The sequence below is a fragment of the Natator depressus genome, chromosome 6 (genome assembly GCF_965152275.1).
Source record: "Natator depressus isolate rNatDep1 chromosome 6, rNatDep2.hap1, whole genome shotgun sequence".
NCBI lineage: Eukaryota > Metazoa > Chordata > Testudines > Cheloniidae > Natator > Natator depressus.
In genome coordinates, this window is record NC_134239.1 from 128,126,739 (window position 1) to 128,154,557 (window position 27,819).

Below are 27,819 nucleotides of genomic sequence, written 5' to 3' on the forward strand. Positions count from 1 at the left end.
TTACTGAGGTTCTGTAAACTATTGTATTGAACATAAGAATCCCTATTTTGGGTCAGACCAGTGGTCCATATAGACCAGTATCCTCTCTTCCGACAGTGGCCGGGGCCAGATGCTTCAGAGGGAATAAACAAAACAGGGCAATTTATTGAGTGATCTATCCTATCATCCAGTCCCAGCTTCTGGCAGTCAGAGGTTTGGGAACACCTAGAGAATGGGGTTGCGTCCCTAACCATCTTGGCTAATAGCCATTGATGGACCTATCTTCCATGAACATATCAAATTATTTTTTGAACCCAGTTATGCCTTTCTTGGTTAACCTTTCCTTTCTGTTAATTCTCATCTTCACACACCTCTGAGTTCAGATGTGTTTAAATAACCAAAGAAAAGTTGTTTTCAATGAGCTGGAGGAGATAGGGTGGAAGGCACAGTGAAATCACAGAATCATAGAAGATTAGGGTTGGAAAAGACACCAGGAGGTCATCTAGTCCAACCCCTTGCTCAAAGCAGGACCAACCCCAACTAAATCATCCCAGCCAGGGCTTTGTCAAGCTGGAACTTAAAAACCTCTAAAGATGGAGATTCCACCACCTCCCTAGGTAACCCAGTCCAGTGCTTCACCATCCTCCTAATGAAATAGTTTTTTTCTAATATCCAACCTAGACCCCCCACCACTGCAACTTGAGACCATTACTCCTTGTGCTGTCATCTGCCACCACTGAGAACAGCTGAGCTCCATCCTTTTAGGAACCCCCCCTTCAGGTAGTTGAAGGCTGCTATCAAATCCCCCCACCCCCATTCTTCTCTTCTGCAGACTAAATAACCCCAGTTCCCTCAGCCTCTTCTCGTAAGTCATGTGCCCCAGCCCCCTAATCATTTCAGTTGCCCTCTGCTGGACTCTCTCCAATTTGTCCACATCCTTTCTGTACTGGGGGGACCAAAACTGGACGCAGTGCTCCAGGTGTGGCCTCACCAGTGCCGAACAGAGGGGAATAATCACTTCCCTCGATGTGCTGGCAGTGCTCCTACTAATGCAGCCCAATATGCCATTAGCCTTCTTAGCAACAAGGGCACACTGCTGACTCTCATCCAGCGTCTCGTCCACTGTAATCCCCAGGTCCTTTTCTGCAGAACTTCCACTATGTCAGTCAGTCCCCAGCCTGTAGCAGAGCATGGGATTCTTTCAGCCTAAGTGCAGGACTCTGCACTTCTCCTTGTTGAACCTCATCAGATTTCTTTTAGCCCAATCCTCCAATTTGTCTAGGTCACTCTGGACCCTAGCCCTACCTTCCAGGGTATCTACCTCTCCCCCCAGCTTAGTGTCATCCACGGACTTGCTGAGGGTGCAATTAATCCCATCATCCAGATCATTAATGAAGATGTTGAACAAAACTGGCCCCAAGACCGACCCCTGGGGCACTCCACTCCACTGCCAACTAGACATTGAGCCATTGATCACTACCCATTGAGCCCGATGATATACCCAGCTTTCTATCCATGTTGTAGTCCATTCATCAAATCCATACTTCTTTAACTTACTGGCAAGAATACTGTGGGAGACCATACCAAAAGCTTTGCTAAAGTCAAGGTATATCACAACCACTGCTTTTCCCATATCCTCAGAGCCAATTATCTCATCATGACTTGCCCTTGTTGAATCCAATATCTATGTATACAGTGGTGTTGTAGCCATTTCGGTCCCATGATATTAGAGAGACAAGGTGGGTGAGGTGATATCTTTTATTGGACCAATTTTTGTTGGTGAGAGAGACAAGCTTTTGAGCTACCCAGAGCTCTTCTTCAGGTCTGGGAAATTTAGCTGTGACACTGAGTCTCTTTAGTGAATATCTTGTTATTTGTACCAGTGATTTTGAAAAACTATGATCATTTATTGGATGAGATGCTCAAATAGCTGAAAGCAGAGCTTTCTTGCTGTTTCTCCAAAGGCGAAGCAAGCTAATGTTATAAAAGGATGTTACTAAGCTGAAATCCATAGACATTTCCTTATGGTGGTAATATTTGATGAAATATCCCACTAATGATACTTGACAAAAATAAATCTCAATAAGCATTTTGGCTGTGTGTTGAGCTTTAGGGGCTCCTGTGGCAGACTGAATAAGAGGGAAACTGCTACGGGCAATGAGAAACATACCTTTTATTGCCCAGACATCATGTTTAGTAAGGTGTGCAGAAATACAGCTGGAAACAGAAGGAAGTATTTCAGGCACATCAGTATTATTGCTATCAGTCAACTACAATGGGAGCAAAACTGGTTCTCAGCTACTGTGAACAGTATCTCTGATTCTACAGTTCAAGAATCATAGAATCATAGAATATCAGGGTTGGAAGAGACCTCAGGAGGTCATCTAGTCCAACCCCCTGCTCAAAGCAGGAACAACCCCAAGTAAATCATCCCAGCCAGGGCTTTGTCAAGCCAGGCCTTGAAAACCTCTAAGGATGGAGATTCCACCACCTCCCTAGGTGACCCATTCCAGTGCTTCACCACCCTCCTAGTGAAATAATGTTTCCTAATATCCAACCTAGACCTCCCCCACAGCAACATGACCATTGCTCCTTCTTCTGTCATCTGCCACCACCGAGAACAGCCTAGAATACAGAATACAGTAGAACCTCAGAGTTTCAAACACCTCAGGAATGGAGATTGTTTGTAATTCTGAAATGTTTGTTAACTCTGAACAAAACGTTATGGTTCTTCTTTGAAAAGTTTTCAACTGAACATTGACTTAATACTTAAAACATTGAAACTTTACTATGCAGAAGAAAAATGCTTTTAACCATCTTAATTTAAATGAAACAAGCACAGAAACAGTTTCCTTACCTTGTCAAATCTTTTTTAAAACTTTCCCTTTCTTTTTTTAGTAGTATACATTTAACACGGTATTTGCTTGTACTGTACTGCACGCTTGTACTGCATTTGCTTTTTTTTTTTTTTGTCTCTGCTGCTGCCTAATTGCATACTTCCGGTTCCAAATGAGGTGTGTGGTTGACCGGTCAGTTAATAACTCTGGTGTTCATAACTCTGAGGTTCTATTGTAGATGACTCAACACTTTAAATCTGTTTGCTGATGATCCCGTCTAGTTTGTTAATAATTAGGGCAGAATGGAAAGGCTTCCATTGAATTAGCATTTAATCAGCCCTTCGTTGACTACGTATATATTTAATTTATTAAGAAAATATTTAATAGCATTCCCAGGTGCATTAAATTACATCTGTCTCCAATTTTAAAGTTTAAAATTTCTTTCCTTCTTTTCTTCTTTCATGGCAAATTTATTGTTCAGTTAAAGGACCCAGATTAACAGTCCTAGACATTAAGTCCTCTGTCTACAGAACAGTTTCAATGTGGGAAACATCAGAGCTGCATTAGTAAGAAGGATCACTTTGAGCAGTGAGAGGGGGTATTTCACTGCCCTACCCATACCCATGCCCCTGGTCTGTCAGGATGAGCTTCCAACTGTGCTAGTGAAGATGGGGAAACATGTCAGTCAAGAACTGGAGTGAGCCCATCCAATCATTTTACTGAGGCCTGGGCTACACTAATGCTGTAATTCGATCTAAGTTACGCTAGTTAAGTTACATAAGTAATGTAACTTAAGTCGACGTGCCTTAGTTCGATTTACAACGGTGTCCGCACTACGCTGCGTCAACGGGAGACACTCTCTGGTGACATAGCTTCTGCCTCTAGGTGAGGTGGATTAGAGACGTTGACAAGAGAGTGCTCTCCCATCAACTTAGCTTGTCTTCACCAGACCCACTAAATCGATGCTGCTGCATTGATCGCATCAGCGCCAAGTGTAGTGTAGACATGGCTACAGAACAGCCATCAGCGGTAACAACTTTAGGTCAATAATATCTGGGGCAAAATGCCTCGCCCTACTGAAGTCAATGACAAAATTTTCATTGGCTTCAGTAGGGCCAGGCCTTCATCCTTTAGATGGATTCAAACCAGTAAACTAGAGATAAAAGATTCTGTATTCCATTACGCACATTATCTTTGTTTTCTAGATCTCATCTTATTTATCTCACAAGTGTCAATTTAAAGATGCTGTCTATCTGTCTCTCTGTGTAAATAAACCACCAAAACCCTGTGTTCATAGACAACTAAGAATTGATTTAAAACCCAGGACATTCTGCCCTTTACTTTAACTTGGTGGGCCTGATTCTGTGTAAATCAAGAGTAGTCACTGGAGTCACCCTGGATAAAACTGATTTGTGAGAGACCAGAATCATTCGCGTCATGCATAAATTCTGCAGCACACAAATGACATAAAATGATTCCTTATTATGAGACTTCTGAAATAGCTAAATGAGCATTTTCCAATGGGTTAAAGACTGAGATTTAGCCTTAAATCTGTATTTCCTTTCTTTTGTGAGTATATTAAAGACTGTTGCCATGATATGTGCATGTAACTCTCATTAATGTAAACAGAAGTTATGTTTGAATAAGGAAAGAGATTGGAATATAAATATTCATATTTAAATGTGGGTCTTATGGGGGAATGGATGACATGAGGGATTAATGATAGCATGCAGAGCATTTTGTCTTGAGGATGCATTTTCACATTTGGCCCTGATTAGCCGTGAAACTAATTAATGGCCTCAATCCAGTTCCTAAATTGCCATGTGCTTGTAAAATAAAATCTACCACCCTATTGGTGCTGTTGACCAGAGGCCCATGACCTGATCTTGAATTATAAGGCTAGATTAATATATACATATTGCAAAAGTGCTTCTAATAATTGTGAGTGAAGCCAATATGGCTGAGATGTAAATAGGAGGGCGTAAAGTATGAATATTTATGTTAAGTGAGGCTTGGAATATGCTGAGGCCTACTGAGGTGTGTTAGGCATACATTTGTTAGGTGATATTATTGCTTGAACGAAGGTTACTAAATGATATATGGCAGCTGCACCTTCCCTACACCAAAGGCAGCATGGGGTGTGGTAAGCAGAGATGCAGGAGCCTGAGGTGAGCTTGATCCCAGCGTTTCCACCTGTGGGGCCTAGCCCAGAGAGGTCCTGGGGCATCAGGGGGCTGGAGGTTGTAAAATTTAATAATGTGTATCTTGTTGCAGTTTAGCAATGCATTTTGTGGTAAACAGGTAAACCACAAACAGATGGTAGCATCTCAGGGGCTTTTAGCAATTAGAGCTAACCACATACACCAAAACTATTGGGAAGGGACGGATGCGAGTGGCTGGCTTAACTGTTGGAAATATGACTATGGTCAATTGAAATAACACGTGTAGACAGGTGGAACCCTAACGCTGGTCTCCTGGAATACTCGCGATGAATAAGGGCTGAGACTTGATCAGATATGGCCCCAGATGTATGTGGGTGGAATGGAGAAAGGTGTATAAAAGTTTGTCAAACCAAGCCCTAGTGGGGAGATCCAGAATGACAGTGGAGGTGACATCCAAAACCATCATCTCCTCTTGTGGTGTGCGACACTGACTGTTTCTTCCATCTTTGTTTCTAACGGTCTCCGAAAGGTTGTAGGTGTGCATAGTGTAAGACTGTAAGTATGAACAATGCGGGAAACTACTTTACTGCAATTCTCTGATTCTTATACTTATGTATTTGGTTTTTATATTATTTCAATTATAGTCTGTGTTAACTCAAGCTCATAAAATTTCTGTGTGTGTTTCACCAATCTCATCTTCTTAATTAGCACCAAATAGCCACCTGAGTAAAAGAACCTGTTCTTTGTGACAGGTGCACTTTGCAACCGAAATTAACACCAGGCTACAGTGCTGAATGGCTCCTTTATTGATGCTCTTAGAAGATAGGACAAAATTTGAATGGACTTAAAGACCTATCCAGCCTGTCATGAGCTGGGGCATCTCAGCCAGACAGGACTGCGTGGGGATGCACAGCCTGCCAGCACTCACGATATACCTCTTTAATGGATGAATAAGGGACGGTGACGATCTGTTCAAAACCTCTTGAATTCACAGACAGGAAATGTGCAGATCTAACCTCTCAAGTTATTTCCATGTTTATACTTTTGTCTATTTGTTTATATGTATATAGAGTCAAAGATACTTGGCACCAGCCCTTTCCAATTTATTCCAAATGCCTGAGTCCCATTTGCAGCTGACCCTGTGTTAAATACATGGCAAACTTGTGCCTACTTTTTCATCGGGCCTGAAATTTGTTTTTGCTCACTCAAAGGAAAAAGGCTTTTAATCTGCTGATGTGGAATTTCTAAATGAACCTTCTGCAGCATGCTTCAAAGTGCAAATGTAGCCTTTAAACTACGGCAGCACAGTTAGAAATGGCAAGACGGATGGTGAGGCTGACTTTAGGTTTAACTCAGCTTGTCGTAGGAGCTGGATCAGATTTTACTCATTTTCCACTCTGGTTAGCTGTCATGTAAGCAATATTTCATCTTTGAATTGTATCACTCTGTGCAGGAACAGCGCGTGTAGGGTACTGACAACTCTGAGTTTCCATCTGCAGAGCTCGCTATTAATGGGATACTTTGGGTCAGTAGAGAGGGGAGATGGCCCACACAGCAGACCCCACAAGTGGCAGTGGGTTTGGGCCACAAAACCCATGGCTTGTCTGAGATCTGCTTGGATGTTTGGGCAGGTGAAAGGGGCCACTTTTAGCTCTCTCATCAGCATGAGTCCTTTTGTCAGGACACCCCTTTAACCAGAACTGCCCCTTGAATCACCTCAAGGGGGGATTTGTAGGAGGAGCCAATGCAAATTAATGCCAATTTGATCTGAATTAACTTGTTCTATAGCATTAGCTTGTCCTGCAGGTTTTGTAGGGGGGATCCTAGTGGAAGTGTTACCAGTCCCACCCCAGTCCTCCAAGGCACCTGCTAGCAACACCCTCTCTTTTGATCACAATGCAGACAAGGATCAGAGGATGCAGTTTCCATCCATCTGTCATATTCCTAAGGCAGCTCAGCACCTTGAGAGCTATAGTAAGGGTTTGTCTAAGTGGAGGGGAGCCCAGTGTACACATCAGGATATTATATGGAACAGGCTATTTTAATATTGGATTGGTGCAAAATACATTTCTAAAGGTGACACGCTCCGCTTCTATTTTGTTCATAGACCTTCATCTGCACCGCACTTCTTTCATGAGCTTTGTCGGTGTCACTGTGTACTCTTTTGTGAGCTAAGAAATAAAGCAGCAGATGCTAATCTGCATCAGTTCACATACATCATTATTCGGGTTATTGGATTCCACAGAGTGTGTAACTGTTTTTCAGATTTCTTCTCCGTTGTGGTTGTGACAGTGCTCATGTATTTAATGATTTTGTATATTACAAGTTTTCCCTTAAATTAGACTCCAAAATGATGTGTGTGGGGGGAGGGTTTCATAATTAAATAAATGTACAGTTGACTGTCAGTCATACTGATGGTGAACAATCCTTTCAGGCCAACTGAGGGATGGTGCTTTAGTTAACTTGATTCTTACAGTCAAATGGTGATGACTCTACTCAAGTCAGTGGATTTATCTGAGAAAAGAGGTAAATCTGATCATTGTTCTGAGGGAGTAGACATATGTGTCTGGGATAACCTGGTTTTGTAGAGGAATGTTTCATGCTCAGCACTACGAAGTAGACACTTTTCTTACAGTCCTCCTAGCCTAACCAGAAATGGGATGAAGAAGAACCAGAAAAATCTCTCAAAATTGCCATAGGGCTTGGGGTGAAATGCCAAGCTTAATTTTTCAGATTTGGGTATTAGATGATTTCAGATCAGCTTCAGGTTAGCCGCCATTCTTTGGGATCCTTACCCAACCCTAGCTCCAACTCCAAGGGCCTGTGTGCTGATCTCACTAACATAATACAACATCACTGACCTGAGTGGATATATTACATATTTAACCTCCTAAACCTGCAAACACTTAGACACCTGCTTGACTTAACACCCCTGAGTAGTCCTGTGTAGAGCTTGGCAAAATAGTCTTTGTACAAGTGAGCGCATGTGAGAATGACTCTATAACTGGTAGTTAGAGCATTCTTCTAGAATGTGGTTAGATCCAAGTTCAAGTCCCTGCTTCAATGGTTATTTAATTATTTATAAGAAATGGAACAGATTCAACATGAGAAATTGATAGAGACCCCTCGCTCAATGGTTAGTGCATGCTGTTGCAATTGGGAAGATCCATGTTCAAATCCCTTTTTCATATGAGGTGTAGGGGGCATAGAATGTGGCTCTCCCATATGCCAGGAGGCTAAAGGTTATCACTGAGCTAAAGATTATCAGGTAGGTCTCCTTCCTACCCCACCCCACCCATTTTGTGAATGAAGTCTTCATTGGCTTTGGTCAAAATCCCTGAAATTGGCATGGAATTTTTGGAGTTGCGTTGAAATGAAACTTGTAGCATTGGCTCAACTCAACTTATTTTTTTTTTTGGCTTAACAAGTCACCTAATTTTTTTTAAAAAATTCATTTTTGGTTTGACCCAAAATTATTTTTTTTTAAATTTTGAACATGCCAGTGAACCAAAAAATCTATTATGTGCCCAGCTCTAGTTTCCTGGAGGCCAGTGGAGCACTATTGCACAATGGTGAGTACAAAATGCACACCTATGAAGGAGGTAGTAACAAACAGACAGTATACAGACAACTGTTCTCTCCTGCCAGTGAAGAAATACATCCACTGACCTTGCTGGAGCAGTGCACACGCTGGGACTGCTCGTGTACATAAAGTTCAGCAGGTGCCTTGGGGGCCTTACACTGCTGGGAAGGAGATGAGAATCCAGGCCCCAAAACCTCGGATGGTTTGGGTTCCTGGCCACCCAAGAGTGCAACTTTGTGCTCATGTAATAACGATACACTCAGCTGCAATATACTGAGTTGCATGAGTTGACAGTCCCACGGTAGAAACAGGAGGAGACCGCTGGCAATTACTCAGCTAGAAACCTTTGATTGTAAGCCTTGCTTACTCCTTAAACTGGAGTCCAACTCTCTCGGCCTTAAGGGCATTCTGCAAAGCTTGTCTGTTCTCCTAGGCTTTTCCAAAGGGTGGGTGGCCTAAGAAGGGCTGAAGGATAATCCTGAATGGTGGAAGGGGATCTATTTGAAAAGATCTGTACATGTTTTCAGTTTACACGTACACCTGGAGTGATAGTCGGGTGTATATTTTAGCAATTACAATAAAAAAATAACTATCGTAAAGGAAGACACATCCTTGACATTCTACCCGGATTTCAAAAATATTCACAATGTCCAATATTAATAATGGCCATTGTCCTTTAAAAAGGTTGTTGCACTTCAAGACTTTTGACAGTTACGCATACAATGGTTGCAATGACTGAAGTCATGTTCATTTACTGTGTTGGCTGTAGGAGAGTTTCACTGTGGATTTGAAGATGGCAACATATGTCTATTCACTCAAGATGATACGGATAATTTTGACTGGACGAAACAAAGCACTGCCACCAGGGACACAAAATATACCCCAAACACTGGACCCAACGCAGACCGAAGTGGCTCCAAAGAAGGTAAAACGTAGCTTAGATTTCTGCAGTAACAGACCCTCAGCAAATGCAAATCAACATAGCTCCACTGAGGATCTACCCAACATGTTGAGTCCCAAGGCCTTGTCTTTTCTTAATGACAACCAGCAGTATTTAGGATGAAAATACTGACCTATGATAATTCTGTAGGGACTCCATAACATTTAATAGAGATGATCCCAAAGCAAAATCTTGCATCTGAACATTTACATACAGAGGTCAGATCTGTGTCTAAAACCAAGCTTTGTGGCTCCTGACCAGTCCTGTTTGTTACCATTTCTAATGGAAGTTTTAAAGATGATCAGTTTCAGACAATAGGTCCTGTAGTGATGTATATTTCAAACTTCCTACAAAGTTCTGTAGCTTTTAGTCATTTAAATTCTTACTAGCAGATTGTGAGAGCTAAAAGTTTCATTGCCCTGTCTTCATTTTGTATCCTGCTAAAGGGTGTGATTTGAAATCTGCCATCCCTGTTAATTAAAGCACTGGATTCTGCTTTCTGTATGCGTTCGAATGTTGACTTTCAGACTTACAGTACAGGATTGTGATCGCTCACACTACTTTATACTCCACATCCCACCTGCACTACCAAACACAGTAATGCTTGCGTTGCCTGTGCTTGGTTACAGTTATTGAGCAAGTCACATTAAAAAACTAGTATCTATAATGCTGACATAAACTAGAATCAGGATCATTGAATAATGTGTTTTTTCACTGAGAATGGGCTTTTGAACCGTGTATCCCACAGTATTCTTGCCAGCAAGTTAAAGAAGTGTGGGCTGGATGGATGGACTATAAGGTGGATAGAAAGCTGGCTAGATTGTCGGGCTCAACGGGTAGTGATCAATGGCTCCACGTCTAGTTGGCAGCCGGTATCAAGCAGAGTGCCCCAAGGGTCGGTCCTGGGGCTGGTTTTGTTGAATATCTTCATTAATGATCTGGAGGATGGCATGGATTGCACCCTCAGCAAGTTTGCAGATGACACTAAACTGGGAGGAGAGGTAGATACGCTGGAGGGTAGGGATAGGATACAGAGGGACCCAGACAAATTAGAGGATTGGGCCAAAGGAAATCTGATGACGTTCAACAAAGACAAGTGCAGAGTCCTGCACTTAGGACGGAAGAATCCCATTCACTGCTACAGACTAGGGACCGAATGGCTGGGCAGCAGTTCTGCAGAAAAGGACCTATGGGTTACAGTGGACGAGACGCTGGATATGAGTCAACAGTGTGCCCTTGTTGCCAAGAAGGCTAATGGCATTTTGGGCAGTATAAGTAAGGGCATTGCCAGCAGATCGAGGGACGCGATCGTTCCCCTCTATTCGACATTGGTGAGGCTTCATCTGGAGTAATGTGTCCAGTTTTGGGCCCCACGCTACAAGAATGATGTGGAAAAATTGAAAAGAGTCCAGCGGAGGGCAACAAAAATGATTAGGGGACTGGAACACATGACTTACCAGGAGAGGCTGAGGGAACTGGGATTGTTTAGTCTGCAGAAGAGAAGAATGAGGGGGGATTTGATAGCTGCTTTCAACTACCTGACGGGGTTCCAAAGAGGATGGATCTAGACTTTTCTCAGTGGTAGCTGATGACAGAACGAGGAGTAATGGTCTCAAGTTGCAGTGGGGGAGGTTTAGGTTGGATATTAGGAAAAGCTTTTTCAGTAGGAGGGTGGTGAAGCACTGGAATGTGTTACCTAGGGAGGGGGTGGAATCTCTTTTCTTTGAGGTTTTTAAGATCAGGCTTGACAAAGCCCTGGCTGGGGTGATTTAGTTGGGGACTGGTCCTGCTTTGAGCAGGGGGTTGGACGACATGACCTCCTGAGGTCCCTTCCAACCCTGATAGTCTATGATTCTATGATTGGTAGGGCTATCGAAAAGGCTCCTTGAAACGATGCCATGAAGAAATTGTTCATTATTTTAAAAATAATTCTTCTTTCACTATTCATATAAACACTTTGCCACCTTGAGACTGAGATCTGGAACCTAAACAAAGAATTTCCCCCTTTGTTGTGTCTGCACATTGGTATATTGCTTTACCGTTGCTTGTGAGTACTGAACGACAAGCACAGATTTTTACCATGAATAGAAAAAAAAATCTCATTGAAGCATTTGTCTGTGGAAGCCCATGGGATTTATGCAGGTCAAGTGCGGCAAACAAGGCCCAGTGGTGTCAGATGAATGTAAAAAATTGTTCAAGGTGCTTAACAGCTCTGGTGCTGAGTAGCCTTACACTGAGAGAGAGAGAGAGAGAGAGAGAGAGAGAGAGAGAGAGAGAGTGTGTGTGTGTGTGTGTGTGTGTGTGTGTTTGTTTAAAGACTGAACTTAACAATTTCCATTCTGGCCTTCTTCTAGGTTTCTACATGTACATTGAAACGTCACGCCCGAGGCTGGAAGGAGAAAAGGCCAGACTTCTTAGTCCCTTTTTCAGTGTAGCCCCTAAAAACCCATATGGAGTCACCAACACCGCGTATTGTTTTAGTTTCTACTATCACATGTACGGACAGCACATAGGTGAGAGGAACCCAACGATATTGTCAGTTTTGGTGTAGGAGAAATTACAGGAGAAACTGTGGTTTTATTAATGGAAAACAATAACACACACGTCTTACTGAAAAAGGAAAGGTCAGCAGCATCTAAATGTTACCCCTTTGTACAGTACCTAGCACCATGGGGTTCTGCTCCGTGACTAGGGCTGCCAGGTGCTATGGTAATACAGAGTATAATAAGACGTTCCAATTAGCACCTTCATCGCTTTGGGCTTGTTCAGCACAGCCCACGCTTGGGGGCAGTAGAGAACCCTCCATTCAAAGCATGGGGCATCAGCAGGAACCCCTTCTAAGTGCATGTGAATGTGGCTTTGAGAAAGGAAATTTTCAAGTATTGCAGAGAGAAAGGGCTGTAAGCACTTTGCTGGTACTACACCAGTATTTCGAGTCCCCTGCCGTGAGGAGTCGAGGGTTGGGGTCACTTGATTAGCAGCTATAACTCTCTTCTGATGGCTATTGTAACATCCCAGAATGAATTTCTACAGGCTGGTCCTGGCCCTTGGTGAAAAATCAAAAGAAATAAGTAGGTTTGGTTTTTTTAATGACGTACATGCCATATCTAAATGACCCTGGTGTATCTCAGTGATATATATTTATGTGTTAAGAAGGCATAAGCAACAGCCAGCGCGTCTCTCTGAATCCCAGAAACCCCATATAAGTGAACAGAGCATCAGAATGTGTCTGAATGGATTTCTAGCATCAAGCTGATTTCAAGTTTATGTTGCCGAAATTACATTTTTCGGGGCAAACCCCTCCCTCTGATGCATGGTAGTGGCTCCTTTTGGACTCCCCTGCCTCCCTCCTGGTAGGATTTAGCCCTTAAATAAAGCAGAGGAGTTGAATGAGTTTTGTTAGTTGCCACTGTAAGATGAACCATTTGGAGGCAGCTCCAAGGCAGGTCTTCAGTCGGAGCTTTCTTTGTAACGGCAAGGGTTAGTCGGGTTTAGTGAGTATCATTCAAAGAAACATAAAATCCCATGGGAAGCTGCTGATGGTATGTGGCAGTAAAGGATACAGTGAGGCCATATAAGTAGCCAACATTTTCCAAGGTAATGGTAGGGCTGAGTACGGTGTCAACTTGACATCCCTTTGGACTCTTGTCCAAAGCATAATCACATCATGGGTCCAGCCTAGTGTATCAGGGGAAGTTTCCATGTCTGCTCAATCCTTGGCTTCTCTGCTGAGACTGTTAACGGGAGTGCAGTGTGTGCTAATTGCAACAGGAGCAAATTCTGCCATCCGCACAGCTGCCCAACCAAATGGCAGAGGATTCCCAGCACCACAGTTGATTGGTGGTTGTAAGCAGGGCGGGTTTGGTTTGGCCATTTTGAAAAATGAGTGAGTTTAGTGCTCCTCAGGAGGAGAGAGAAATAATAGCACGGTCTTGGGTACCTCTGCAGCGCAGCCGGCCAATCACGCTCCCATTGGTACAATGGCCAAGAGGGAAAAGGGGAGCTTATGTGAAGAAATGAGGGCTGGGTATGAGATTACCAAATCCATTGTAAGGTTAGGCTAAAGCCTAGCTCCCAAGAGAAAAGCAGGCATGGAATTCCCTGTCCTGTCACAATTAGGTTTGGAACTAGGGTCTATGTTTCTAATCGTACTCCCAAATATGTGTTGCTTTTAACTGTGAACCATATGAGAAGTTCCTGTCAGATCATACAGAATTAACCCTGAGAATGCTCACATCCTCCTAACTGCCAGCCCAAAGAGGATGCACTCTGCATATCCACCTTTTCGAGGGGTTAACGTTGATAATCCCTAAAAGTACAGACAGAAGACCGCTTGTGTCTGTTGTCTCTGCAAATGGCTGCTCATGTGGGCTCTTTCCTGTGAGGTGCTGAGCTCCTGTAACTGCAGCTCCTGTTCAATGGGAGTGTAGAGTGATTGGCATGTGGCAGGTTTGGGCCACAATAATATTTTCATACGTTTGTAACTGGAGCAATGAAGTGGCACGTGCTCTTTAAGAAGCAGTGCCAGGGCTAACGTGCCACAGGTTTTCACAAGTGGTGCAGTCGGTCAGTGTCCTACATCACCTTATTTCCAATCTACTTGATCTACAGCAGCCTCTCAGTGTAGTACTGCGTTGTTGGGGGAACAAGGAATAAAGCAAAGAGTCACCAGGGACAGTCTGTATTTAGTGAAAGACTGCCAAACCACAATAAAAACAACACTGTACAAGAATACTGCCTGACGATCGCTATTTCAGTAAGATAGTGTCCAATGGATGCCACAGAAAAGCTAATACATTCATTAAAGCTTCTCTTCACCTTCAACAAGTTAGCCCAAGAGTTCCCATGCTATAAAACCATCCAAAGCATAAACTCCTCTGATTTATTTTTATGCAAAAATGTATCATGTCTCCATTGCAATTTCTATTATCTGCTCAAGGGTCACTTGGCTGCTCATTTTCCTGTCTGTCAGAATTGTTCTCCGTTTAAAAGAAAAGTTCACCAGGGGTCAGTTTTTCAAAACAAGTCTTGCATGCAGTACTTGTGGTCTTTTGCCAAGTATGCACAGCCATGACTGGCAGCAAGTTATTAATTTCAAGAGTAGGCGTTTACTGCAGGTTGAATCCATCAAACTTGCAAATGCATTTGGGGCTGACAAAAGTAGGTGTGTGTAAATAAACTCAAGAAGCTGCCAGATTGATCGAGAAGGCCTGCACATAGCTGGTGAAGTAATGCCTGTTCTTTTAAGCAAGAGGGCTCAAAAGATGTAATCCACGTGTCATTAGTTTGAACTACATGACAAGAGTTTGGCAGAGCTATGAATGATCTTGCATTTGGCATCCTGTATGGCCTAAATAATTGAGTGTGGTAATCATCCTGCAGTACCCACCCAGCTGTATGCCACAATCTGTATCTCCCAGCAATAGGGGATAATACATTGACACAGAACATCAGTGCATTGCTTGCTATTGGCATTATTTTGGATCTTCATGAAAAGTAAGATTATATGTAGTAGTTGTCTTTAATCTAGCATAAATTTAAATTCATGCTGTGACTAGTCATAGGTGGGCTGGCTTTTCTCTAATGTATCTCCAGTCGTTGTTTGGAAAGCGCCCAAGCCTTTAGGGTACCACACTCTCTTCCTGCAGTTCTGCTCAACCCTGTGCTAAGCGATCCACATCTCCTTTAACTGCTCCCATGCCTGCAGTTCCTGGCAACTTATCTCACTCTTCTAACTGGCTGCTCCAATTCTGCTCCATTTCCCTGCCCTTAAGAAAACCTCACTTAGACCCTCCTTTCTCTCCCGATTATCACTTTAACTTCCTGCTTCCTTTCATCTGTAACATCCTGGAACACGCACCTACTGTCCTCTTATTCCCTCCAGTCGGGCATGTGCCCGGAACCTGCCCGCACAAAACTCACTGCACTTTCCTTTCTTTGCCTGCTCTAAGAGTCTCCACTCCCTATTCATTCTTCACTACTGCTTTTAACACTCTAAGCCATTCTTGTCTGCTCAAGACCTTCTCTTCACTGGGAGCCCATAACTCTGAACTCTTCCTTGCTGACTTATGTGTCAGCATTACCTTTGGTGGATCTTCCTCCTCCTGGCTCCCCCTCCACCCTTCTTTCCAACTACTACACTCATCCAGTATTCCGCCCCCCCTTCTAGCCCTCTGATTCTTTTCTTCCCACCCATGCCCCTGGACTATGAAGCCTACCCACTTCCCATCCCCACTCTCTTTAAGCTACCATACTCCTAGCCAGCCTGAAATCTCTAACAATGGCTGTTCTTTCTGCCTAGCCTTGGAGGCTTCTTCATTTCAAATCTTGCACCAAGGACCAGTGAGGAAGCAAGCAAGAAAGGGGGAGAATTATTTGAGCTGAACTGGCATGAATCTTACAAGAGCTTCCCATTCAGTTTGGAGCTGGTTCTTATTTCACAAGAGCCAGGCGACCCTTCCCCAATGCTGAGCCCTGGTTGGCTCATCTCACAGATGGTGAACATGTGTGGAACCTGAACGACTGCTGGCCCAAGCTTCCCACATAGCTTCAGAAACAGCTACAGTGCATGCCTAGTACCTGCCACACCCTAGTTCTGGATGTTGGTGGGTCCTTCTAGCTGAGTTGCCCTGCCGTCTGCATGTTTGAAAAGAGACAGGGTGTCCGTCTAAAATCCATGTCTCCTCCCCACTGCTTCTCTCTCTTCCTTTCGATTGAAAAATCAAATGCTACAGTGTAAAAAAAAAAAAACCCACCACCCGTTAAGGCACTGAGGCCCATTCAGATTTGCACCCAGTTTGAAGGTAAGGTGGGAGCCTAATTCTTGGTGCGCCTGTGTAAACATCAGCTGCAGGCACATTTACTGCTTCTTTTTACGTCTGTCAATTTCATTCCATTTTTTGTTGTTTTTTTTAAATCTAATCTTGTGTTTTTCAAGGCCATGAGTTGCACTAGGAAGCAGAACTTTGTGTGACTTTGAGCTGTGTCATTGTGCAGGTGTCTCTTACAGCAGAGGTATATTTGTAAACTTAACTTGTACTTTGCGTTCCCAGGGTGCTGGATAAATTATATAATTAATGTTCCAGGGGACATGTTTTACTCAAGGCTTTGCTGTTCTTTGCATCCCTAGAGAACAGTGGCTTTTGAGAGCTTTGACGCTGTGAACTTTTTCAAATCAAGGCAAAAATGATTTTTTTAAAAAAGGCTGATATAGAAAGGACACCTCCAGCCTCCAGGCAGCAGGAGATAGCTGTGTCTGATGGGAAGCACATGAGAAACATGCACCGAGTCTATGAACTTCATGACTTCTTTAATCTTGCCAAATTCTATGTGACACTTAGGATTTTGTCACTTCCAACAGCAGGAAAGAAACATGTCACATTCCTATTCAAAGACAGAATGAATAAAGAATACATAAGGGAGAAGTAGGGGTGTGATGGCACCCTGGGGTACAACCTGGATCTGTGGGACCTCTGTGCTCCCTTAACTCTCCAGCCTGGGCTCTGTCACACAATGCTATGCCAGTGACCAGCAGCAAAACTCCTCCAGACGCTGTGATCATTCAGCCATCAGCATGTGGAGCCCCACACCCAGCGAAACTCCAGGAATGCTCCTTGAGCCACTCATGAATTCTACAGAGAGAGGCAGCAGCCAATCATCCCAGCCTTGCACCGCAGAAATATACCATCTTACACTGCTCAAGTCTCCCTTGGACAGTGCAAGCTCATTAATAAGTTTGCCACTTCAAAGGAAAGTGGACATGCACTAGCCTTTGTCATCTGAGCTGAGCTTCCCCAAGCACTGCAACCAAACACGCACTGTTTTAGCTAAAATATAAAACAGATTTATTAACTACAGAAAGAGAGATCTGAAGTGATTGTAAGTAGCAGACATAGAGATCAAAGTTGGTTATCTAAGAAATAAAAAGAGAAATGCAGCCTAAATTCTAACTTAGACTAAGCAAGATTGGAATCAAGCAGTCTCTCACCCTAACAGACGTTACAGGCAGCCCACAGTTCTTCAATACGCAGACTAGGACCAGTCTCCCTAGTTCAAAGTCGTCTTCCAGAGGATCTTCCAGGAGTTGAGATGGAGCCGGAGGAGGAAAGGCCAAGTGATGATTTCACAGTCCCTCTTTTATACTTTCGTCCATCTGCTGGACAGATCCTTGCCCTGATGACAGTCCCCATTAGTCAGACTGTCCCCATCTGCGTAGGTACCTGCCCTCTCCAAGCAATCTCTCAGAGAGTGGATTCTTCTTGATGGGCCATTAATGTCCATCTGGCCGGTAATAGCGGCTCCTTTGTCCTGACTGAAAAGCTGGCTGTGGTGTCTCCCAACCTCACAAGGTACTTCAGTAGGACATATAGCAAAACGTCATAACTTCACGTACAATGACAACACAGACCATCCAACGGGATATTAAGGTTCAACAGATCAAGACTTTTAAAATGATACCTCACAAGCCATGCGTTGTACAAAGCCTATAATCATATGTCAGTGGTGAATATGGGGCTTCCAGGGTGCTACTTTGAGGTACAGTGTGTCACAATGGGAAAGGGGCAAATGCCTAAGGGAGGGGTCAAAGCATCAAGGCAGACTGTTACCTGTAGCAAAGAGTGTCTGCACTGGAATCTGCACACAGCTGAACACTATTAACAAAGAAACTATCTGTGCAAAAGAACCAAACTGACTAACGTTGTTACTGGGTTTTTTCATAGGAAGCTTGAATGTTTACCTGCGGTTAAAGGGACAGACCACGACAGAGAATCCAGTATGGTCTTCAAGTGGGAATAAGGGACAACACTGGAACCAGGCCCGGGTTAATATACACCCCACCACTTCATTTCAGGTAAGGCAGAAGAGAGTAAAGCTATCTGGTCATACACTGGAAATAGAGCATTCTCTTTGACACTGATGGGGGAAATCAAGCAAGTGGCCTGTTTACATTTCTGCTTTTTTGACACAGCATTTCACAGCTTCATTTCAGCTCTGAAAGCTGCTTTCTGGACAGATAATTGCTTTCCCTCTTGTAAATAGGTGCAGATCACAGAGATTAACAATGCATATTTAATGTCAGAATGCCAACCACTAGCTGGAATAGTAAACTGTTTTCAGCTGGGAATGGTGCTATCAGTTTATGTAAAACGTTTTTTTTTCAGCTGAGCAACTTGAATAGAAAGTTTGCTTCATGTGTAATTTGTCTGGGGACCAAGGAGCAATACACAATCAGATCCCTAGAAATTTATGCTCTCGCCACAAAAAAATAAATTATCTCTGAATCTTTGGTAACAATTAGGTGACAAAGGAACAGTATTCCCTGTAGAATATTCCTGACTTTGCAAAGATACACACAGCATTCATTAGACTTACACAGCTTGCCGCAGGTTTTCACAAACTTTGTGCTTGATTTGATCATGAGATATGTACAGACTTCTGCAAAAAATGTGTGGTTTTATGGGCCCAACTCTGCTATCCATACTCATGACGATGAGCAGTTGGTGACATGAATGGGCCCAGTGAACTCAGTATAACTGCTTGAGTGAGAAACTCCTCTCCAGCATAAAAGTTGCACAAATGAACCTTATATCTTTAAAGCTATCCTACTCACCAAGGATGATTAGGCACTATTGTTCTGGGCTCCAAAACGTATGCACCTCCAAGTCTGCTAACCTGAAAACATGGATTGGCAATTACTACTGGTCCTGACCCTGAATTTTTCATTTCCAAAGTAAAGGGCAATGATAGAAGGAAAGTTATTTGATGCCCGTGCTCCTAGAGGCTGTTCCAAGCATATAAAAGGCAGCATGGAAGACGCTGGGAAGAAAACAATGAGAGAAGGATTACATGGAGGAGGTGGTAAACTAGAAAATGTGGAGAGAGCAAAGACTGTGGGGACTGTCTCCATATTTGCTCACCCAGTATCATCTATGCTTATTAAAGGTTTCAGGAATCTCTACCCCCAGATTAGAGACCCTACTCCAACCTTAGACCTCAACCTGCTACTCAGATACCTGATGAGATCTCCATTCGAACCAATGGCAACCTGTTCTCTGCTCAGTTTATCTATGAAGATGTCCTTTTTAGTAGCCATCACATTGGCCTGTAGGTTTGGGGAGATTGGAGCCTTGATGGCAGATCCCCCCTTTACAGTTTTCTTCAAGGACAAAAGGTCTTTACATCAAAACCCTAAATTCTTACCTAAAGTTCTATCGGAGTTCCATCTTAACCATTCCATGCATCTACCAGTGTTTCTTCCGAAGCCACATAGTTCTCTGCAGGAGTCCTGTTTTCATGTATTGGATGTTAAAAGGGCTTTGGCTTTCCACATTGATAGGACCAAGCATTTTGAAAAGTCACCCAGGCTGTTCATCTCCTTCGTGGATAGATCCAAGGGGTCCATGATCTCTGCTTAGAGACCATCAAGATGGCTGTCTGGAGGTACTATCATTTGTTATGATGCTCTTCCGCCACAGCCGGTGATAGCACATTTGATCACATCACAAGCAACACATCATTACTTAAGAACGTGTCAGTATCTGATATATGCACAGCTGCGACTTGGGCCTCATACACTTTCAAAATATTTACACTTTACTCCCTGCCAGTCCAATGCACCATTTGGTACTTAAGTACTATCTTCGGTTCTAGTCTCAATTCCGAAGTCACCTGAAGTGCAGCACCCACGGCACGGGGACTACTCAAAAAAGAAGAAAAGGAAGTTACTCACCTTGTACAGTACCTGGGGTTCTTCAAGAGGTGTCCTCCTGTGGTGCTCCACTGTCCGCCCTCCTTCCCCTCTGCTTCAGACTGTTCTCTACGGGATGTGAAGGAGGCGGAGAAGGAACTGAAGGTGCTTTGCCCAACATGCCTATACAGCCGTGGTGTCTGGCATGAGGCGGTAGAGGGAATATGCACAGGCCAAACCGCTAATGGAAACTCTCTAATCAAGGGCTCGGGAGGCACAGGCGCACCTGAAGTGGAGCACCCATAGGGATTCATATCGCAAAAACCAGCAGTTACTGTCTTCATGTCTGTCGTAGAGTTTTATATTGCCACCACCACCATATGCGAATGCCTTTCACGTAATATCAATAGCACTAGCCACGTTCCTAGTGGGTTTCACTGGGTCTCTGACTCTTCTCTCTTTTTAGGTTACAACTCTGTGTAGAGTTTTTTGTTTGTTCTTGAGTTAGCTCGTTTTGTTTGTTGATTTGATTTTTACAGGGTTTTTTTTATTTCTTATATGAAAAAACCTAGGCCCAGGAAGACAAGTAAAAGAAATGTCATATTTACGTCTGGTCAAAACGTTTCCATCTCAACTTTTTTCGAGGGAAACATTTTCCACTAAATTTAATTTTCACAGAGAGTGCTTGCTTTTCTTGAAATGTTTAGTTGGAAAACCTAAACAGTGAACATTTTCAGTTTTTGACCCCCCTCACCTCCCAAACTGCAAAGTTGAAAATGCTCAGTTAGTGGTTGCATCTGTTTTAATGTGACTTTGTTTGGCACCTGGGCAGCCTGTGCCAACTAGCTTTGTGCAGTGTTGTTGTAGCCATGTTGGTCCTAGGACATTAGCGAGACAAGGTAGGTGAGGTGATATCTTCCATTGGGCCAACTTCAGTTGGTGAGGGAGTCAAGCTTTCGAGCTTACACAGAGCTCTTCTTTAGGTGACTTGAAGCGCTCTATATAGTTCCAAAGCTAGTCTCTCTTGTCTTTCACACAATGCACAGTCAACCTGTGGAACTCCTTGCGAGAGGATGTTGTAAAGGCCAAGACTATAAAAGGGTTCAAAAAAGAACTAAATAAATTCATGAAAGGCTATTAGCCAGGATAGGCAGGGATGGTGTCCCTAACATCTGTTTGCCAGAAGCTGAGAATGGGCGACAGGGGATGGATCACTTGATGATTACCTGTTCTGTTCATTCCCTCTGGGGCACCTGGCATTCGCCACTGTCAGAAGACAGAAGACTGGGCTACATGAACCTTTGGTCTGACCCATTTTGGCCGTTCTTATGTTCTCACTGACAGGAGTTAGTCCAATAAAAGGTATTACCTCACTCACCTTATCTCCCTAATTTACTGCTTTGGAAGTTATCCAAAGCCAGGCAAGATTTCATCCTTCCAACATCTAATTAGACTTATAAACCTCTGTTGTGATTTAGTCCAGAATAATGAGCACGATTCATTTAATTCTTCAGAAACAAATGGATATTTTACATTAAAGGATGGATCTGTCAATAAATAAACAAATAGCATGCACGCACACACAAATAAAGTGAATTTTAGTGTCTGGAACAGACTGACATACTGTGAAAGATGGACAGACTGCCCTGGGGAATTAAATGCTTTGTTTCTCCACAGAACAGATACAGCACAGGGGTTGCCCAAGGCAAGCACTTAAGCTGCATGTCATCTCTAGGGTTATGGATGTGGCTTAGTTTTCATTCCCATCAGTCCATGTCCTCTGTACTTAGCCCCCTGACAAGGATGCCAGTAATGATAGCTTTTTTCATTATTTTGACTTTCAGCTACTAGAAACAGGCTGAGAACATCATCATCTTAGACCCAAATGAAATGTTGGCAAGAAACTCCAAAGCTGACTACAATAGTTACTTGGGCCCTGGGAATAAAAGAAGGCCAAGAAGACTTAGGGCTTGTCTACACTGGCACTTTACAGCACTGCACCTTTCTCGCTCAGGGGTGTGAAAAAGCACCCCCCTGAGCGCGGCAAGTTTCAGGGCTGTAACGCACCCGTGTAGGCAGTGCCCCAGCGCTGGGAGCTGTGCCCCCCCGTGGAGGTGGTTTTTTAGAGCGTTGGGAGAGCTCTCCCCCAGCACTCTGCTGTGACCACACTTTAACGTTGCCAGTGTAGACTAGCCCTCAGGATAAAAGATGAGCCCCACTGCATCATTCCTTCCAATTAAGGATGCTCGGAGCATGAACATTTAGATCCAGGTTGAAATCTTTGCCAAGTTTGGGGGCATTCGGACGTGGGATTTTGAGTGGGCTGGTTTCTACTTCTATTCAGGAGTCTCTCCATTGAAGTACGCCCCGCCTGACATCTATTGGAAAAAGCAACTAAAAGCGAAATCCCCTTTGAGGCTCCCTGGATCGATGGGAAGATATAAGGCATAGTTTCCATTTTACTTGTCAAGAGAGTAAAGTGGCCTTCAGTATATTTGTAAGCCCTGCTATTCTTCTGCTTAAATGCAGCATTTCTAACAACAGCTGTGTAAAATTACATGGGCACAGATAATAGCTTTTGCTAGAGACTGGTAGGGGATTGTGATCATCTGGCACATCCTGCAAGTAACTACGAGCTGCACACTAGGCTGCGCTTCATGCATTGCCAATACTCTTCTGCTGTGATTTCTTTGGAGCCAGTGGCCAACCTGGCTAACAGGGAACCATCTTTGAAACCTGTGCAGCTTCTTGCCAAAAGCAGATTTTAAGTAAATGCAACCGCTTGTATGTTTGTTTATAGAGTTCTTGGTGTCTTGAAGCAGTGCTTGTCCTAACCAGGAGAGATTTGATTTTAAACCCGGTTGATAGGTTCTGTACAGCCTGCCAAGAGAGGGAGGTGAGCAGCACTTTGAGAAAAGAGGAGAAAGATATTTTCCTTTCAAGCTGAATACTTTCCATTATAAGTGTTAGAGTGGGGGAAATGTGATGAGAGGGTAATTACTGGAAACACTGTTTTCAGACAGTGGGCTAAAAATGGAAAACCTTGCTGTTCTGCCAGTTACTGTTCCTGGTTACACTAATGCCTGCCTTGTTACAGTAATTAACCTACAATATCACACTTCAGTAAAATAAGGATGGAATAAGGATGCACTACAAATGTGCTGCTTTCCAGTTTATTTAGCATTGCGAGCACAGAACTTGCAGTGTGACTTAAGGCACGCCAGTCAGCTTTTAAATACATCCCCGAGCCCGGCCACTCTACCGCCGTAGCGTCAACAGCCAAGAGCAGTGCTTCTCAAGCTCTCTGACGTGGGGGACTGGCAATTTTTTTTTCCAATGTGCGTGCAGAGCGGCAGCCGATGGCTCGTGGACCGGCACCGGTCCGCGGGCCACCACTTTGAGTAGCACTGGCCTAGAGGGTGAATTTGGCTTAATAAACGTAGGACATGTGTCTACTGCTGACGGCATGAGTAACGCGATCAAGTGGAATAAAGAAAGTAAAATCTGCCTCTACACAGCATAATGTCTTGCGATCTGGTATTCTGGCACATCGTAGTGCTTGAATGTTATTTATATGGTTATGTCCATCCATGCGCGGTGCTGAGCACCTCTTGCGAGATGCAGTGCACTGCTTCACTGGGTATTGAGGACTTGCCGGACATTTGTAATGAACGCTGCTCATTCTAACTGAACAATACCGACTGAACTGTATTAATGAGCAAAGAAAAGATGGAACCTGTCAAAAGAACTTTGATAGGCTCAATCCTGTGCCCTATTAAATCACTGGTAAAACTGCTGCTGAAATCAGTGGCAGCAGAATCGGCTAAGTGTTCTCTGTAATCGGTACTGTAACTAGATTATTACTAAATGTAATGTATTACTCCAAATAGAATTAAATGTCTTCCAATTGTTAATTTCTGTATCAGTGCCACAGTGTTTCCATATGATGTGCTTTGAATTTCATACGTATATTGTAGTAGATGAAAGTTTAAAACCTGTCATCTCTGTTAACTGAAAGCATTTCAAAAGGATAGCTGTGTGAATTTGATTGCTTGCAAAATAGGGGTTGCATAATTCCCTTCACCTTTACAGAAAGACTTGGAAGTTTGCTATTGGATACATTTTCTCATGTTTCTGCAGTACTGTAGTAATCCATCATTAATAACTGGCATTATGGCAAATATTAGTAACTACCTTGCTACAGGCCAGACATCTCCAAACTGGGATAACTTTCCTCTCCAGCTAAAGTAATACAGATTTCTGCCTCTAACTGTCTCACAACGTTGCTCTCTTTTTCGTCAACCACATACTGTCCTTGGTTGGCAATTACCATTCTCATATTCTGAGAACACACTGGACCAAGTCTGATTTTTTTTCTCAAGGTGCCCTGAAAACAAGGGGAAACATCTACACTGGAGAACTGCTAACCATCGCAAGGATGGGAATAGTCTCTCGCTATCCATCGTTGAGCTAGGATCTGCTCATTTCCTTCACCAAAGCAATAATGGGAAGTGCTGTTGACACCCAGTGCTTCCTGAGAGACCAGGCCCCTCTAGTGTATGAACCTGGGAAAAAACATGATGGACATATGCCGCAATAAGCAGTGGTGCTGACGTAATCTCAGTCATGTCCTCCAGTGACTTGCAATGAATATTTTCTCAGGCTTGTCTTAGGGAGCTAGTCATCATCCAAACAGATTCTGGCAGAACCCCAAATGAAAGAGAGAGTGGGTGAATGAGTGTCCATGTGACTCTCTGGAACCTCTCAGAAGGAAAGTCTAAATACAACACCAGCCTGTTCCAAAGTTTCTCTCAGACTGGGGGTAATGACCACCAGGGGCAGGTTGCAAACAGGTGCGAGGGGGTTAAGACCACCCCGTCCTTTCCATATTGCTGAGTAGCAAGGGGATCCCGGTGTGATCCCAGCTAGATTAGATGAGTGTCGCAGAATGGAAATGTGATCGGTGGAACGGGTTTGGGAAAAGTGGAGAACCACTGATCTCATCTCACCCAGGAGTTTCTTTGAACTCTGTCTAATTGACGCACCCTCATGTCTTCCCCGGAACAAGGTCACGTGCAATAATAAGTTCTAATGCCAAGAGACCTCCAGCAGAGGGCAAACTCATGTTTAAGCCAGTCGTATAGCTAGCTGAAGCCTCCCTTTTTTCATGGCACATTATCTGAGATGCCTTCACTGTGTGGTGCCAGACGACCATCACGCCTATACTGTATGGTGCCAGATGACCATCACGCCTTCACTGTATGGTGCCAGACTACCATCATACCTATACTGTATGGTGCCAGACGACCATCACGCCTTCACTGTGTGGTGCCAGACGACCATCACGCCTTCACTGTGTGGTGCCAGACGACCATCACGCCTATACTGTATGGTGCCAGACGACCATCACACCTTCACTGTATAGTGCCAGACGACCATCACGCCTTCACTGTGTGGTGCCAAACTACCATCACGCCTTTCCTGTATGGTGCCAGACTACCATCACGCCTTCACTGTATGGTGCCAGACTACCATCATACCTATACTGTATGGTGCCAGACGACCATCATACCTTCACTGTATGGTGCCAGACGACCATCACGCCTTCACTGTATGGTGCCAGTCTACCATCACGCCTATACTGCATGGTGCCAGACGACCATCACGCCTTCACTGTATGGTGCCAGACTACCATCATGCCTTTACTGTATGGTGCCAGACTACCATCACGCCTTCACTGTATGGTGCCAGTCTACCATCATACCTTCACTGTATGGTGCCAGACGACCATCACGCCTTCACTGTATGGTGCCAGACGACCATCATGCCTTCACTGTATGGTGCCAGACGACCATCACGCCTTCACTGTATGGTGCCAGTCTACCATCACGCCTATACTGCATGGTGCCAGACGACCATCACGCCTTCACTGTATGGTGCCAGACTACCATCATGCCTTTACTGTATGGTGCCAGACTACCATCACACCTTCACTGTATGGTGCCAGACTGCCATCACGCCTTCACTGTATGGTGCCAGACTACCATCACGCCTTCACTGTATGGTGCCAGACTACCATCACGCCTTCACTGTATGGTGCCAGACTACCATCATACCTATACTGTATGGTGCCAGACGACCATCATACCTTCACTGTATGGTGCCAGACTACCATCATACCTATACTGTATGGTGCCAGACGACCATCATACCTTCACTGTATGGTGCCAGACGACCATCACACCTTCACTGTATGGTGCCAAACTACCATCATACCTTCACTGTATGGTGCCAGACGACCATCACGCCTTCACTGTATGGTGCCAGTCTACCATCACGCCTATACTGCATGGTGCCAGACGACCATCACGCCTTCACTGTATGGTGCCAGACTACCATCACGCCTTTACTGTATGGTGCCAGACTACCATCACACCTTCACTGTATGGTGCCAGTCTACCATCATACCTTCACTGTATGGTGCCAGACTACCATCACGCCTTCACTGTATGGTGCCAGACTGCCATCACGCCTTCACTGTATGGTGCCAGACTACCATCATACCTTCACTGTATGGTGCCAGACTGCCATCACGCCTTCACTGTATGGTGCCAGACTACCATCATACCTATACTGTATGGTGCCAGACTACCATCATGCCTTCACTGTATGGTGCCAGTCTACCATCACGCCTATACTGCATGGTGCCAGACGACCATCACGCCTTCACTGTATGGTGCCAGACTACCATCATGCCTTTACTGTATGGTGCCAGACTACCATCACACCTTCACTGTATGGTGCCAGTCTACCATCATACCTTCACTGTATGGTGCCAGACTGCCATCACGCCTTCACTGTATGGTGCCAGACTGCCATCACGCCTTCACTGTATGGTGCCAGACTACCATCATACCTTCACTGTATGGTGCCAGACTACCATCATACCTATACTGTATGGTGCCAGACGACCATCATACCTTCACTGTATGGTGCCAGACTACCATCATACCTATACTGTATGGTGCCAGACGACCATCATACCTTCACTGTATGGTGCCAGACGACCATCACACCTTCACTGTATGGTGCCAAACTACCATCATACCTTCACTGTATGGTGCCAGACGACCATCACGCCTTCACTGTATGGTGCCAGTCTACCATCACGCCTATACTGCATGGTGCCAGACGACCATCACGCCTTCACTGTATGGTGCCAGACTACCATCATGCCTTTACTGTATGGTGCCAGACTACCATCACACCTTCACTGTATGGTGCCAGTCTACCATCATACCTTCACTGTATGGTGCCAGACTACCATCACGCCTTCACTGTATGGTGCCAGACTGCCATCACGCCTTCACTGTATGGTGCCAGACTACCATCATACCTTCACTGTATGGTGCCAGACTGCCATCACGCCTTCACTGTATGGTGCCAGACTACCATCATACCTATACTGTATGGTGCCAGACTACCATCATGCCTTCACTGTATGGTGCCAGTCTACCATCACGCCTATACTGCATGGTGCCAGACGACCATCACGCCTTCACTGTATGGTGCCAGACTACCATCACGCCTTTACTGTATGGTGCCAGACTACCATCACGCCTTCACTGTAT

The 27,819-nt window shown here is 44.2% G+C and overlaps 1 protein-coding gene across 4 annotated transcripts in view; it reads left to right on the forward strand.

Annotated features, from left to right (window-relative positions):
- MDGA2 (MAM domain containing glycosylphosphatidylinositol anchor 2) overlaps positions 1-27,819 on the forward strand; it is a 644,994-nt gene that overhangs the window by 607,694 nt on the left and 9,481 nt on the right. For all 4 annotated transcript variants that reach the window (XM_074956572.1, XM_074956573.1, XM_074956574.1 and 1 more), the window contains exons 13-15: positions 9,331-9,486; positions 11,856-12,014; positions 18,222-18,352. In XM_074956572.1, the coding sequence (XP_074812673.1) occupies positions 9,331-9,486; positions 11,856-12,014; positions 18,222-18,352 (446 nt within the window). The remainder of the gene's footprint in view (positions 1-9,330; positions 9,487-11,855; positions 12,015-18,221; positions 18,353-27,819) is intronic.